The sequence below is a fragment of the Vespa mandarinia genome, chromosome 18 (assembly GCF_050613455.1).
Source record: "Vespa mandarinia isolate Hongniang chromosome 18, ASM5061345v1, whole genome shotgun sequence".
Taxonomy (NCBI): domain Eukaryota; kingdom Metazoa; phylum Arthropoda; class Insecta; order Hymenoptera; family Vespidae; genus Vespa; species Vespa mandarinia.
This window is the reverse complement of record NC_140827.1, coordinates 3,745,001-3,761,491: the sequence shown is the minus strand read 5'-3', so window position 1 is coordinate 3,761,491 and position 16,491 is coordinate 3,745,001. Positions and strand designations below refer to the sequence as shown.

Below are 16,491 nucleotides of genomic sequence, written 5' to 3'. Positions count from 1 at the left end.
AGCCTTTAGAAAAGACACCACTTACGGCAACGGCTACGAGGAGGACCAGGGCCGTCGCCGAACACCACATCGTACACCACTGAATCACGATATGGACGATAGACGGGCTTAATCACACGTCACACCACGGCACCACGGGCACAGCTCGCGGCCGATCCATTCCGTCGGACGACATATATATACATGTATATATATGTATATATCTTTTTTATTTATACGTATAACACCGTACTGGAGGAGAACGAAAAGAAAAATGAAAAAAAAAAAGAAAACAAAAAAAAAAAAAAGGGAGAAAGAAAAAAGAAAATTTCCGTAATAAATGAAGGAAAACGTCGTCGTTGTTATTGTTGTTGTTGTTGTTGTTGTTGTTGTTGTGTTGTTGTTGCTGCTGCTGTTGTTAGTTGGGGCGTTGATAGTGGTTGAACGAGAATAGTGAAAGGGGGTGGTATACGGTGAGTATTCTCCAATCGAACACACGAGGGATGATTATTTTTTTCGAAACGATACTTCGAGAGAAGAAAAAAAAACAATATTTTAGAGAAGATGACAACACCGGTAAATAACTTTTCTTCTCTTCTTTTTCTTATCTTCCCTTCTCTTGTTATGTCGTACTTCACACTGTTCGCGAAAATCGAACGACAATGATTTCGCCGACTTTCGTCCTCGTCTTCCCGCGTGATTTCTCGTCGAACGTTTCTGCCGAGTTCGTTACGTCTTTCTTTTTCTCTCCTTCTATCTATCTCTATCTCCTTTCGTATTCGAATCTCCCCCTCTACTTTCCCACAGCACTGTTCATTTTCACGAGCACTGCCCGCGTGCCTTGTATAAGGAAACTACTCGAAAGAATCGAGACGAGATATACACACCCTCTCTTTCTTTCTTTCTTACTTACTTACTTACTCACTCACTCACTCTATCTCTCTCTCTTTCTTTTTCTCCCTCTCCTCCTTGAATAGTGGGTGCTTTGAACGTCGTGGTCGTTAAACTCGGCAATTTCTCTCTCTCTCTCTCTCTCCCTCTTTTTTCTTTTTCTTTCTCTATGTCTCTCTCTCTCTCTCTCTGTGTCTTATTATCTTTTCTGCTTGTGATCCCAGTGATGGAGAAATATAATCAAAAGAAAAAAAGGGGAAAAAGATACACGACGGTACACGCAACAAACGCACGCACGCACACACGCGCGCGCGCGCGCGCGCCACACGCACACACACACACTTTGCGAGAAGAGCGATATTCTCTCTATCTCTTTCTCTCTTTATACAGTACGTACGTGTGTGTATATATATATTCGAGAAGAATATTTCTAAGAGAGCTGAGAGAAATATAACGAGGAGAATTGTTGTGTATCGAGAAAAAGAAGAGGAAAAAAAAAAGAAAGAAAACACGTGAGAGAGAGAGAGATATATATATATTAAGAAGAATCGTTAATTCTCTCTTCTTCTTCTTCTTCTTCTTCTTCTTCTTCTTCTTCTTCTTCTTCTTCCGGAGACTTTCGTTGGGCTGTTTTCCAGGTTGCTTTTTTTTCTCTCGTTCCTTTCTCGTTCCTTTTCTCGTCTACGATAAAACAAACACGTTTCGAGGGCGCAGCGTATGCGGACGGGAGCGAAGAGTTCGCTCCTTCTCACTGCACTACACTACTCGAAGTGACGTCACCGTGGCGGGAGCGTAGCGCGGCTCGCTGGCTAGCGCCCGCTCCCGTTCCTGCTAACGCTGTCGGCTCTTGCGACCGGTGGTGGGGGGAAAAAGCAGCGCCGTCGCCGTCGCTCTCTACCGTCGTTGCGCTGTCTGGTGGGGGAAACGGAAAACACGGCTACTACGTTGCCGTCAAGATGGAGGGGAGAAGCAGCGCACAAGAGAGAGAGAGAGAGAGAGAGAGAGAGAGAGAGAGAGAGAGAGAGAGAGAGAGAGAGCGAGGGAGGGAGAATAGGACGTTCGTGTCGGCTACTAAGCGGTGACGTGCCGTGAGCGCGCGCGCGCGCAAGCGCTATGTACCCAATAGAGTTGGTGGGGGTACAATGTTTCCGCGCCGTTGCCGGCGGAAAAGCTTCCTCGAGTGGGGGAATACGTAGAGAGAGAGAGAAAGAGAGAGAGAGAGAGAGAGAGAGAGCGAGAGAGAGAATTATATTCGTGTGGAATCGAAGCAAGGACAGGTAGGGAGATCTCGAGCCACCGGGAGAGGAGGGATAACGGGTCGAACGAGCTAACCCGAACCCCTGAGCCGAGTGCGCCGTGTCTCCCTTCTCTTTCAAACGATCATCACTCTCTTTCTCTCTCTTTCTCTCTATCTATCTCTCTCTTTCTCTTATTCCCTCTTTCTATCTTTACACCCCTTTGCCTCGCACCGCCCTTTGAGAACACATCATTCCCTGTCCTTCTCCCTCTCACAAGGCCCCTCGTAGTGTCCGCTCCTGCACCGACGCACCGTCATCGTCGTGGTGTCGTCGTCGACGACACAACGCAAGCCCGCCATCTTTCTTACTATCTCTCTCTCTCTCTCTCTTTTTCCCCTATCTACTTATGTCTCTCTCTCTCTCTCTCTTTCTCACTTCTTCAGGGCCGTTTTAGGTGCAGCCAATTACCCGGGACATCTGTACTTTCTACCGAGGGAGAATAAAGACGGGACTATTGGATTATGTATTAGGGAAATAAAAAAAAAAATAAAGAAATAAAAAAGTACTTAACCATACTGACGCGTATTCGGGTACTAACGATCGAAAGTTTAGTCTTTGTTAGAAGGACGGAATCCCTTTAAGCTAAACAATTTTCGTAGATGAACTTAAGAAAAAAAGAAAAGATAAAAAAATAGAAAACCCTATCGATACTTTATTTCTATTCGACAAGAAAAATCAATGAATTCGATAATAGTAATAATAATGATAATAATAATAATAATAATAGTTCGATGACAAATGCATTCTCACTTTTCCTTCTCTCATGGAATTACTTAAATTTCTATCAAATCATCAAATATTTACTCACGTCGGCGTTACTTTTCATTATAAATTTCTAAGAGTTAATTTACGTTTGTTAATCGATGAGTCATTAAAACGCAAACGTAAAAGATTTTAGACTGGGAATATTTGAATAAATGTGAACGAAAGAAAATAAATGATAAACGAAATGATCAAGGTAACTGGTTTGCCTATATACGGCCCTGCCGCTCGTATGCTCCATCTTGTTTTCACTAAACTCGTGTCGACCAACGACCGTTGTTGAGTCCATGGCATCGACTATGGCGGTGCCGCCGCGCCTTTGTGGTTGCTTCTGTATATGTATAATATATGAATGTGTATATGCATCATGCACGCATATATATATATATATATATATATATATATATATGATATGTATGTATGTGTGTATATATGTAGGTACGATCCGCCATAAGGTTCGTTCGCTTTGCCTCGTTCGTACGACGAAACAAACTGTTTGACGTTCCCTTGACGATGACGTTCCAATGTCCGATTGGTTCGACGGTTAAAAGGTGTTGGAAATGAAATGACGACTGTACAGTATTTTTGTTAAACAAACTCGACGAATGATATATGTATATCGTGTTTTCGCATCGACCAACGTCCTCGAGGGACACAAAAGAGAAAGAGAAAGAGAACATACGACGCGACGACGACGACGATGACGAGTAGTGTAGTAGTGTTTGTAGTTGTAGTAGTATTAGTAGTAGTAATAGTAGTGTAGTAGCAGTAGTAGAATAGTAGTAGTAATAGTATAGTAATAGTAAAGTGATGTAGTAGTAGTAGTAGTAGTACTAGTTGTGTAGAAGTAACACAGAGTGGTGAGGGTTGAGAAAAATCTTCGTAGCATTGTTTCTAATACCAACAACGAGTTATTTTATCGAGTGCTCCTAACCGGAAACGACTTTCGAACGAATTCCAACTGAAATCGGTTGAGGCGGCCGACGCGAGGATAACGAAAATCCATACGAAAATTTTTCCTTATACGGAAGAGTTATTACGAATTTTCTAAATACACTCTCTCTCTTTCTCTCTCTCTCTCTCTCTCTCTCTCTCTATATATATATATATATATATATATATATATATCTGTCTAGAATTTTTTTATTTTTCTTTTATAATACTTTATATAAGTGTAGAGTAAGTAAAAGACTATTTTTCTATTCCTAAGATTTTCAGACTTCGAGTTCCAACACGATTATTGCTTTCTAGGCGATCGTGTAAGTTACAGATCGATAGCATGAGTCATGTGTCTCTCGTCGTCAACAACGACATGCCCTTTTTTTCTTTCTTTTTTTTATTCTCCTTGTTTACAGTTCAAGAGTATCGATCGCGCTCGATTCTCTTTCGCGTGTCGTTGCAAGAAAACGTTGTCGTCAACGTCGTCAACGTCGACGACCGTCGAAAACCATCGACGTCGGCGTTGTGGTCGTTTCGTCGAGCTACCCGAGACAGGAGGCCGGTAAAACGAGTATATGTATTAGGTTCTATGTTTCAAGCTAATCTGTTTGCCTGCCTGCTTTTGCCCTTTTCGCCTTCTATTCCGAAGGAGAAAGAGAAAGATAAATAGATAGATAGATAGATAGAAAGAGAGAGAGAGAGAGACGCTTTCATTATGAACAAATAGACGAAGAATTCGATTCGTTCTACGACCTTATAACGTTCCTATTAAATCGATTTAGAATTTCAATTCTCTCTGTTTGTCTCTCTCTCTCTCTCTTTCTCTCTCTACAAACTTCGAAGGAAAAGCCGTTGAAGGTCGTTCGAAAACTAATAGGTTATAATCCGCCATTTTGAATGGCCTCTTAGACGTAGTTCCTCGTTCACAAGGTTTTCCCATTATCGGAGAACGATAGAAGAGTTCATTGTTCTCGTCAAAGAGACACAACTCTTCTTCTTCTTCTTCTTCTTCTTCTGCTTCTGCTTCACAGGAGCTTGCCACGTTTTTCTTCGAGTCTCTAACGGTACGTACGAGCGCGTGAATTATTTCTTTGCCTCTTCAACGAGGCGCGAGGAAAGAAAGAAAGCGAGAGAGAGAGAGAGAAAACTCCAATAAAGGAGAATGCGTCATCCTCTTCCGACGTTCTTTTAGCCAATGGAAACACGAACTTGTATGTCTCGAGACTTCGGCGATTTTATTGTACGCCGAGTGTTGTTTTTTGTTTTTTTTCCTTCAATCTTATATCCGGCATTTTTAATCATTTCGATGGTCATACGAATAAAAAGTGTGATAAAATATACACGGTTTTCCACTTACGATGATCGAATTCGTGTGTTATGTGAACGGCGTGAACATAAAAATTATGGAAACTTCTTTCCTTCTAATGGGATTTAGGTTATGACGGAGACCAACGTGTATATGTGTACATCGAATGACGATATTAAAAATTTGTTTTGGAATAGAACAAATGATCGAACGTACGAACGAAACGTTTCGTTCTTTTTACGAAATTATTACGTTTATCGCAATATTGCAACTGCTATCGTATGTCTGGATATTGAATGACCAGCAAGATTATAGAAAATGGCGACATCACTTCGATATACGTACACCTCGAGCCATCTTGCGGCGATTAGGATCATGAATTTTCCTCTTTACCGATAGTAGTAGGTAAAAATGTTTTTTTAAATTTGTAGTTATTATCGACATAAAATAATTACCGACACGATAATATAATTACCGATCGAAGGTAATAACCATATATAATCGTTTCTTTAATTAATATATATATATATATATGACATAAAAATTGATTAAACAAATTTGTATTACTATTTTATGTTACTTCGATGAAGCAGATGTACATAGTTCATTGAATAAACTCTCTTACTTATTCGTCTTTGATTAAAGAGTTTTTATTGCGAAAATTTCCTTTTTCAAATTCCTGCGAGTTTTAATTAATAAAACTTTATCTGTTATCGACCTAAAAAAGAGAAAAAGAAGTAATTAAAACATGATTGCAAAAGAAAAGCAATTAGGAAGTGTCGAAAAAGATGTATCAAAGGAATTATCATTATCATCGTCGGATCCAAATATACGAAAATTGGCTAGGAGACAACGAATTCAACGTCGCTTGAGCGTTCTGCATAAGTATAAGTTTTTATTTTTACTTTTTTCTTCTTAATGAACTAAAAAAAAAGAAAAGAAAAAGCAAGATACAATTGATTAAAAATCAGCATGATTTTCATTCGAAAGTCTTATGAACTTTACTTGGGTTACTTAAAAATATGACCAAAAGAAATAAAGGTTTTATTTTTTAGGGTAAAAGGAGCCAAAGACGTAGAAATCATTAAAAAAACTCCCATCGAAAGACAGATTCTTGCCAGTACTGAATTTCTGGAAGAGATCAAGTTAGAAGGCGAAGAAGTGGTCAGTATTATAACTCTGTTATTAAATTGTTATATAAATTTTATCCTTTCTCAAAAAGGAGAAAATTTCTACAAAAAAATTTATATATATATATATACATATACGAATACAATATAGATATCCAATGTAAAAGTTGCTAACGATGCTCGAGAGTTAGAACGACGTAAGGAAGTACAAGAGACGAGAGAAGCCTTGCTGGAGAAACTAGAGAGAGATAATGAAGAATGTATGCTAAAGTATAAGGAGATCGATAAAAAATGGTCCGACATATTTGCATCAAAAGATCCATTGGACATAGAAGAAAAGATGATGCGGCAAAATGCCAAGTGTCTTGAATTATTAGAGAAGAAGGATCAAATTATTATGGGATTGAAGGCCGAGCTAGAGAATGCCGATCTCAGATTCGTCGATGATCTTAAGAAACAAAACGAAGATATTGATATATTGATCGATAGAATAGATCGTCAGGTTGATCTATGAATTTATTATTTAATTCCAATCAATTTGAATATTTTATATATGCGACTTAAAGAATGTTGTATTTTTTTCTTTAACAGTTAAATGTAATCGCCGAGGCTTATCATAAAGAATTGGATAATATCAACAACGTGTTGGACGCCGAACGTAAATTGCTCTTAGATACGCTCGAGAACAAATGGAAAGATTTCTATGAGAAGTTACGGGATAATGGTCACGAAGGCATTGAAAAAAGAAAAGATATAATTCGTGAATACGAGGAGGAAATGGAAAGAGTCATGACTGAACACCACGAGGAATATCGTTCTCAAAAAATAACTTTGGCATTGGAGAATCAGGACCTTCAACAGAAGTTACAGGATATGAAAGCTTTGTGCATGTTAAATGTCGAAAAATTAAATTATAGTTATGCCGTTCTTAAGCACAAAGACGAAGAGAATACTATAATTAAAAATGAACAAAAAAGACGAATTAATAAGTTGGTACATTGAATAAACGTTGTTCTGTTTTCTTATGCAATATTAATGTAATACACATTTATTACAGGCTTCAAGACACTATGAACGAATTAAGAAAGACTTACGTCAAATTAGAAGAAGATAGTCGATCAGAAATTCAAGGATTGACCGATCAAGTTCTCAAGGCACATAAGAATATTTTAGAACTCGAAGAAAAGTCACAGTATTTTACTGATATTAATGAGAAAAAATACTTTCAAGTATGGGATATGAATGTAAAACGTGTCAATGAGCTGATCGATAAAGTAACATGACGAAGTCATTTTTATAATTAATATTGATCGATACGAATAATCATAACATTGGTTCGACGTTTTAGATTATGGCTACTGATCAAATTATACATGAACGAGCATTAGGATTAAAGTGGCAACCTCCCGAGGTAAAACTTTTGACCAAGGAAGATTTACCTTCTTACTGTACTGCGATTAATATTACAAATAAAGGTAATTTTTTTTTTTTTGTATAATCCATTCTGACATATCAAAATTATTTCTAATTATTGCATATTTCGTTTTGTTCTATAGAAAAGACTGATGCTCAAGAAAAAAGACAAATGCCAATTACTTACAAAAAGGCTGTTACTTTGGAAGACATCAATTTGGAACGACGTTTATTAAATCATATAATGGAACATATATCCGAGAAATCCAATTATCTGATTGACGATAACATACAAAAATTACTTTTACCGTATACAACCGAGAACAATGTAATCATTAGATTGGACAATGTTTTTCAGGTAAAAAAAATATTCTGAAAAAATCTGCAAATGTGTAAAAACGATGCTGCTAATTATCGTATTAATTATGCCATTGATTATGTTACCAGGCATTAAACATAATATCCGAAGAGGAAATACAATTCTTATTAAATTTCTTCCTCCCATATACGTATTGTCCCGATTGTATGTCTTTGGATAAAACGACGGAATCCTTGTCGTCGTCGTCGTCTACTAGCACGTATGTAACAAACAAAAAAAAAAAAAAAAAAAGAGAATCCATGAATTATAATATGATGATGAAAAATCAATATTAATATCAAATTAGGAGTAATACACCTCTCGTCTGTGGCGGCAAAGAATTAGACGAAGAAACAGCTAAATTAGTCGAAACTATAAAGGCAGAAGTTTTCTTTCAAGACGTATGTTCAAACGTTTGTACACTCATTGATACGACGGACTATTCGGAAAAACGTCTTCCTTCGGCAGAAACTACGACGTCCATTTCATCAGATGAATTAGAAGTATCATTCACATCTTGTGACGAAAACAAAGATTCATCGCAACCAAAGGAAGGGGTAAATCAATTGCTCTGCAAAAAGGGTCATTTGTTAAAGATTGATGCATCATATGTTACAAGAGCATTGAAGGAATTCATAGAGAAATATAATTTTATTAAACGCGACGAAACGCCAAAATCTTTGAAGGAGAGATTATCAATGAAAAAAGTAACAATTTCACGAAGTTTAACCGTAGAGGATATAAAAGAATTTTGGAAAAGATACAGGGATTTATTTCCTCCAGCTAAAGAATCCCTTTGGGATGGCTTGCTCGTTGGACTTAAGCGATATTATGAAACATTGAAAGAAAGACAAAGATTGAGCAATGAAACGGCATTTTTGAAGAAACAAAATGCTGAATTACGACGTTTACTAAAGACGTATAATACCGTTGAGGTAGAAAAGATTTACATTTTCTTTTTCAATGAAAAATATAAATGACATTATTATTCGATATAATATATATATATATATGTATTTCAGACTAGAAGCAGCCCGATAACCGATACAGAAATATCTTCCTCTGGTAAAACATAATGGAATTTAAGATGCCAACAACAAATCCATCCATTCATCCATCCATCCATGCGTTTTCTTTTTCCCCGAATTTTTACGAGGTTGACTTGTCAACATTCAACCTCTATTAGTCGCCTTTTACGACAAGCAGAGGATACTGTGGGTATATTCTATCCCCGGGCCCACAGGGGAAGGTGAAAGGTTTCTTTTTAAAATGCTAATCGTTGATATGAACAATCGATAAATGGAAAAACGCAAAGATTGGTAATTAAGTTTACTTATAACGGCCGTTGTAAATAAAATCAAACGTAATATAAAAGGAGACAGAATCTTTATTAGATTCTGTACATACGTCGTGTACCACCATGTTACATTCGCTCTAACTGTGCTTTTTCTTACTTAAACATTACTTTTATATACACATCATGGTAGTACATTTAAAGAACAATCGCTAATACCCAACAAACACATATTATTGTTTTATTACTAAGACGCCGATCTTATAAATAATGAAAATTGGAAGATTTTGTTACCTTAATTTATATTTCTTACATATATATGCTTTTGTTTAAAAATATATATATATATATATATATATATATATACATATATATACACACATATATATATATATGTATGTATGTATGTATGTATGTATGTATGTATGTATGTATGTATGTACGTACGTACGTATGTATGTGTGTATGTATCGATTATAAAGAAAATTATAATAATAATTTTGTTCTTCATTTTCCCTATCGACAATTATACGAATATACACGTGATTATGACATTCCTAAGTTCGACAGCATATATAAGATGCCTAACTGTCCTTACAATAATAACAGAGAAATACTGTGTTATCGTTCTAACGACAGGTAAACACTGTAATGCTATATAAGTTCGTTTTACTAACACTATTATAACATTGGCTAGACTTAATAACGGCATATATGTATTTGCTGAGTATGTAACTATTATTCACAAGACTTCAGATATTCACATTTTCTTTTTATAAATAAACTTTTTTTACATAAAATTTTTCGTTTGTAGTTTTCAGATCACAGATTAGCACTTTTGCTATCCCGCAGATCCTTTAACTTTTGCGTTATATCGACGAATAAGATTCTGTATAATTGGTAAAATTATTTCTTGATTCTTGACCAATTATAAAATGGACCAAATACTTAATTTCATCAGTGCCATAGATCAATTCGTGGATATTAACGCAATACAAGTTTTTTTTTGTTTTTTTTTTGTTTTTTTTTTGTTTTTTTCCTTTTCTCTTTTTTTTATTTTTTTTTTTTTCTCTTTTTATATATATATATATATATCAGAGACATATATACCAGCACAAAGTGTGTTAATATATAATCTCAAATAAAGAATCTTAAGAATAAATGAAACCTTAGCACTATGTTTGATTCGTAAAACCACCTGGTACAAAATTATTTGACAGAGATTGTACAGTGGTTGAGTTCGTATCAGATTTCGGTTTTTTCCAATATGGAGAAAATCGTTTCTTTTTTTGAGTCTTAGCTCTCTTCATTTTGCCAGTGTGCTTCTTGGATTTCATGTGCTGCAAATTTATGATCGTTACATATATATTGTCCTAGTATTTAAAAATAAGTTTGTACCATTTTTCTCTATAAATATTTTAATTGTATTATACTGAATGAGGTATAATACTATACCACATTATATTGCGAAGGAGAGTTGAAAAATTTGTTGCATATATCGCATGACAGTGAGACTGCCTTCATAGGACCAGAATCCTGTATGTTGATTGCAGGAGCAACCAACGAACTACCTTGTGTGACAACTTCTTTTCCAAACCACCCACCTAAGCATTAATATATAATCAACGCTATGTATCGCAGTAGTACAAGTGATCGACAGTGTGATGACAAATCATTTTCAATACTATATTCATGCTATGGAGAAAAGAAATATTAATAATTTGTGAATATAATTTGTGAATATAAATAATACAATTCATATACCAATAATAGTGAAGTACAATTAAGTATCATGGATTGTTTATAGTGCATAAATTAATTATGTTTTTTTTTTTATAAATTTTGTTTTCCTTGTGACTTTTATTTCAAAAAATTACGATTTTAAATCTTAATCTTTGAAGCATAAAAAAAAGTCCTACGTGCAAAATGGCAAATTAATCTTCCATTATCTACATCGTTTAAAGACAAACTTCTAATTTACAAAACCCAATATTATTTATGCACTCAACGACGGGTTCTCGAAGTCACTTATAGAACTAAGCGATTAAATGTACTTTACTTGCTTTATTATTATTTAAATGTATAATTGATTTACTTGTGATTATGCCACGTTCACAATAATGCTTTAACAAATAAATAAATAAATAATGAACATATAAATATCAGTCTCAAGCAAAAATATATAATAAATAATAATACTAAATAACAAGTAACAAATAAGAAACATTAAATATAATAAGTGGTACCTTAGCCCTACAATATAGAAATAACATTTTATTATTTGGAGATTCGTGAAGTAGGCAATTTTGAATTAATTATGAAAAATGCTGTGGCGTAAGCACAAAAATGATTAATAAAAAAAAAAAAAAAAAAAAAAAAAAAAAAAAAGAGAAAAGAAAAAAAAAAGAAAAAAGAGTGAGAGAGAGAGAGAGAGAGAGAGAGAGAGAGACAGAGAGAGAAAGAAAAAAATTAGTTTTAAAAAAACATATGAAAAGCAAAAGTAAGTAGCAGTATCAAGCATGCGAATGTAAAAAGAATTAAACAATAAATCAATACAACTATATTCTTTTCTATTATTTTATCCATGTATATAGAGCGACTACATTTTAAGCCGTATGGGATTTGTTTTCTTACCGCATTTGATTTATTACCTCTCATAGCTTTCTTCTTGTGTCGACTTCCTACAAAAACACATTCTTTTGTAATACATTGCGCTCTACTGGTTTCATTTCTATGCCTAACTTCATAAAAGATACAATACCATTTAAATGCGTTTGAAGTTGTTGTATCGAGTTGAGACAGACATTACATACATTACACTTTAGCCCATTGGTGTCCGCATCTTTTGTAAATGCTACCTTAGTTTCTTCAAGCGACGCCATTATATTTTTTGACCTTATCTATGATAAATGTGCTCGCTTTCATTAGTTATAAATAAAGGAAATAAATGTGAATATTAAAATGTCTTATAAAGTAATAAAGAAAAGTTCTGCAAACCTGCTTGGCATGACGAGCGCCTTGTAAATGTGTATCTAATACTGCTTGGCTTGTAAAGGATAAATCACAATCGTCGCAACGAACCAGAGGTTTTTTTGTAGGCAAATTACCCATTATATTGTCAACAACGGCTTTTGTTACCGGATCATTGAGGTTTGAATCTATAATACTCTCCGCTGGCACTGCCATTTTTCTACAATCTACAAAACGAATATAATGAGATAAACTTTAACATATGAAAGGTTTAAAGTACATACAATAATGTCCAAGATTTCCTTAATGATTATTATTTCATTATAACAACACGAGTATTGGATTTGAACATGTGCTCAGTAGAATAATCATTGGAATGAGTAAAAATATATTCTTACCTATATTATTTTTATCTCTCTATCTAGATCGCTTGAATTGTATCCACCAATAACGATTGCTATTCGACGACTTTTTTTTACACTCGAATTAATATTCTCTCAACGATTTTAGAATGAAACTAATGTAACGTTAGAAATGGTTCTCTCTCTCTCTCGGGGTCTGATTTCATTAATGTATATTATTGTTGTTAGTTTCACATAAAAATGAGATCGTCGTGACGGACTTAATGTTAATTTAATCTTACTCGTTATATTTCAAGCGATTAATTAGAATAAATAGAGAAATAAAGAAGAAAGGAGGAGAGCGGTAACGAGATATAAAATGAAGAACCGTACTCGTATAAATTAAGTTTCAACGTTGTTGCCATATTTATGTTGTACAGTCTATACGATGTAGTTCCGTGTTTACTGTAAAGCCCACGTCTCTATCGGCCAATCAAAGTGGGCCTTTGTCAACGTAGTACGAACGAAGTAAAAAGAATAATAACAAACGAAATGTAATATATGGAAATAAAGGGAAATAGTAGGATGAAAAATTTTTTCTCAATATCCAAATGCGACGCAATTGATAGATTTCCTCGAATTATTCTTTACAAAGAGATACGTCGTCTCTTTCTATTTAGGCGGTAAATTTGAACATGGCGTAAGACTCCCGCCATTTTCGACACGACTTTTTCAAGACAATAAAGACGGTTACAAAGAGACAAACGTTAATTACAGATCTATAATTATCATCATTCCTCTCTATTGGCATCAAACTTGTTTCGACCAATATGGATTCTACGATAGAATTTTCATTTCTAACGACAAGTTAAACGAAAATTTGTTTACGCACGAATAAATGAATAAAATTAATCTAATTCATTTAATAAAACGCATTAACGTCTGTGCAAATGGGAAAATAGAAGGTAAGGAGAAAAGAAAAAAAGGAAAGAAAGAAAGAAAAAAAAAGAAAAAAAAAAAGGAAAAAAAAAGAGAGGAAGAAAAGATCGCCTTAAAGAGGAAGACGTGACAACAAAGAGAGAGGATGAAACGACGGCAGACGTAGCTCGCAACGATACATACCTTAAGGTTTCTCGACCAATCAAATTGCTGTCTGGCAACCGTCAATCAGCGTTCGCGCGGGCGAACGTGTGCTTCTATATAGGTGGCCTGTCCGCGAAATATAGTAGCAGCCATCTTATATTTTGTGTCGGAGAAAAACAATTTGTCCTATTACAAATGTTTCGCGATTGCCCGTGAAGCCGCTCGACCGGAGGGTAGGCGTGTGCGCTCGAATGAGGCGCGACGTTTTTCGACCATAGCCCGGACCACTACACTTAGCAAAGGTTCGTAAAATGAACAAAAAAACGAGGGAAGGAAAACAATGCTCGGCGCGTCGTCTATAGGGAAGGAAAGCGACCCCCACTCGCGCGCGCGGCCCTGTTGTTCGTCATAGGGAATCCGGTTTTACGGTGAAAATATAACGTTGTTTCGCACGGCGCCCCTTTAAAAATAGAGTGGCTCGCGTCGTAGGAAGCGCGTCGTTCGTCGGGATACTTATAACGACGAACTCGCCTCGCGTTTCGAACGCCACACGTAAAAGTTATGCAATCAGCTGATCGTCCAGTTACCTTCTGTCACTTGTCAAAAATAAATGTCAAAGCGACGGAGCTAACCTGGCGTATCGTAAACGCGCTTAGATGGATACGCAAATTGACATGCTCGCGAACGTACGCCCTGTACGACGTATATACTCGGCAGAGTGTTCATAGTGAAAAAAAGATTTATAGTTCTTCCTTGCTATGCAGGTGGATTGGTACGCAGGATATGAGCAGTTTGTCAAGCGCAACCTGACTCTGCTCCCCCATCAGCAAATTCACCCCCAGCCGCCGCCGCCGCCGCCGCCGCACCATCATCACCATCACCAGCAGCAGCAGCAGCAGCACCAGCAGCAGCAGCAACAACAGCAGCAGCAGCAGCAGCAGCAGCAGCAGCAGCAGGAGTTGCAGCCACAGCAGCTGGCTCAGCCGCAGCAGAGCGACATAATGACATCTATGTTCGACCAACAGATTAAAAGCGAGCCGATGGGCTTTTATTCGGTTGCTTCTAGCCGTTCGGATGGTTCTAATTCTATGGTTAATTTATCAGACGACAGGGAAGACCTTTCGCAACAGGAAGGCCACCTACAACCTCAACAACAAAGTTCATTGCAGCTGAGCCAACAGCAACAGAGTCAGCAACAGAGTCAGCAGCAGAGTCAACAGCAGTCGCAGCAGAGTCAACAACAGCAGAGTCAAAATATACAACCGGATAGTCCTGATCGTCAGTCTACCGGTCAGCAGACTTCTAAGGAAGCCACCAGATCTAAACCGCAGCCTTGTAAAGTCTGTGGCAAGGTCTTATCCTCAGCGTCCTCCTACTACGTACACATGAAACTCCATTCGGGGAACAAGCCGTACCATTGTACGGTGTGCGAAGCGAGCTTCTGTCGTAAGCCTTACTTGGAGGTACACATGAGAACTCATACGGGCGAACGGCCGTTTCAATGCGAGCTCTGTTTAAAAAGGTTCACGCAAAAGAGCAGTTTGAATACTCACAAGCGCGTGCATACGGGCGAACGGCCGTACGCCTGCGACATCTGTCAGAAACGTTTTGCGGTAAAGAGCTACGTAACGGCGCATCGTTGGAGCCACGTCGCGGAAAAACCTTTGGTCTGTGACAGGTGTTCCCTGACGTTTACGTCGAAGAGTCAATTTGCCATACACATTCGTACGCATACCGCGGGTACGACTTACGAATGTGGGATTTGCGGGCGTACGTTTGTACGAGACAGCTATTTGATAAGGCATCAAAATCGGGTTCATCGCGACATGAGTCAGAGCGGCTCGAATCACAATCCGTCGACGCCACAGAGCACCGCAGGCGGCGCCTCAGGGACCGGCTTTGAAAGTCCGGTTTGCGATCTGCGTTACAACGAGGGACCATCGTCGTTGGACGGTCTACCCGGTGGGAAGGGTGGTGGTATCGCCGCTGAGATCGCGAGCCTAGCCAAGCAAAACAATCTACAGCTTCCTCTACCATTACTGCATCCGCAGACAACCAACTAGTGTTTAGACGGCAGCGCGTCACGATCCCTGCCGCAATCCCTGTCGCAGCAACGATCACCGTCGTCGCAGCAAGTAGTATGTCCACCCACCTCGGCTACCACGCCGTTCACACTTCATTCACGCGAGCACGCCGTCACCGCCACCACTACCACACCATCACCACCACCACCACCACTACCACCACCACCATCACAACCTCCACCACAACCACCACCATTACCACCACCACTACTACCACGACCACCTCCACGACCACCACCACTATCATCAACGCAGAGTGTCTACCAAACGACGGGCTCCTCTTCGGCATCTCCTATGGGTAGCCCTAATTCCCAACTCTATCCTCACTTGTCGACCTCCATTGATTCGCCGGAGTCTCATCATCGAGCTCATCATCAATCGCATCGTGGCATTCCTCCGCCAGGGCTTCACCCTGCGCTATATCTATACGCTCAGTACACCAATTCGACTCCCACGATTTCCTCTTATCCTGAATACAGTCATCGCAACGACTGAACCGATGATTATTAAACACTAGCATCTGTTATTGTCAATCTTTTTAAAGAAATAGAAGTTGCGTCCTTCGATCACGGTGCTGGACCACGGTGCCCTACGAACATGACAAAGTGCCTACGAAAAAAGCATCCCCTTTCTGAATCATGAT

The 16,491-nt window shown here is 37.6% G+C and overlaps 3 protein-coding genes across 7 annotated transcripts in view; 2 read left to right on the top strand and 1 right to left on the bottom strand.

Annotated features, from left to right (window-relative positions):
* The first annotated feature begins 3,440 nt into the window (after window positions 1-3,440).
* LOC118445353 (dynein regulatory complex protein 1) lies at window positions 3,441-9,237 on the top strand. 3 transcript variants are annotated; one of them, XM_085662585.1, is made up of 12 exons: window positions 3,441-3,790; window positions 5,062-5,659; window positions 5,769-6,060; window positions 6,231-6,339; window positions 6,457-6,807; window positions 6,897-7,294; window positions 7,363-7,579; window positions 7,654-7,780; window positions 7,862-8,076; window positions 8,166-8,296; window positions 8,384-9,011; window positions 9,099-9,237. In XM_085662585.1, the coding sequence occupies exons 3-12, from the start codon at window positions 5,924-5,926 to the stop codon at window positions 9,150-9,152; spliced, it is 2,367 nt and encodes a 788-aa protein (XP_085518711.1). In that variant the 5' UTR covers window positions 3,441-3,790; window positions 5,062-5,659; window positions 5,769-5,923; the 3' UTR covers window positions 9,153-9,237. The 3 variants fall into 3 exon arrangements, with proteins under 3 accessions (XP_085518711.1, XP_035730597.1, XP_035730596.1); XM_035874704.2 differs by lacking the exon at window positions 3,441-3,790 and having other exon boundaries at window positions 4,106-5,580; window positions 5,903-6,060; XM_035874703.2 differs by lacking the exon at window positions 3,441-3,790 and having other exon boundaries at window positions 4,106-5,580.
* Window positions 8,163-13,945, bottom strand: LOC118445357 (zinc finger protein 346). Of its 2 annotated transcripts, none has more exons than XM_035874713.2 (6): window positions 13,804-13,945; window positions 12,368-12,567; window positions 12,132-12,270; window positions 12,022-12,051; window positions 10,826-10,974; window positions 8,163-10,710 (listed from the first exon to the last, which is right to left on the bottom strand). In XM_035874713.2, exons 2-6 carry the CDS (start codon window positions 12,554-12,556, stop codon window positions 10,546-10,548), a joined length of 672 nt encoding a protein of 223 aa, XP_035730606.1. In that variant the 5' UTR covers window positions 12,557-12,567; window positions 13,804-13,945; the 3' UTR covers window positions 8,163-10,545. The 2 variants fall into 2 exon arrangements, with proteins under 2 accessions (XP_035730606.1, XP_035730605.1); XM_035874712.2 differs by lacking the exon at window positions 13,804-13,945 and adding an exon at window positions 12,739-13,153.
* The window catches only part of LOC118445355 (uncharacterized), an 8,836-nt gene continuing 6,271 nt past the window's right edge, over window positions 13,927-16,491 (top strand). The window contains exons 1-2 of one of the 2 annotated variants that reach the window (XM_035874709.2): window positions 13,927-14,066; window positions 14,529-16,491. The exon at window positions 14,529-16,491 is cut by the window's right edge and continues 6,271 nt beyond it. In XM_035874709.2, the coding sequence (XP_035730602.1) occupies window positions 14,766-15,827 (1,062 nt within the window). In that variant the 5' untranslated portion in view covers window positions 13,927-14,066; window positions 14,529-14,765 and the 3' untranslated portion in view covers window positions 15,828-16,491. Of the gene's footprint in view, window positions 14,067-14,522 lie in introns of those variants that run through there. The other variant, XM_035874708.2, reaches the window with a different exon arrangement.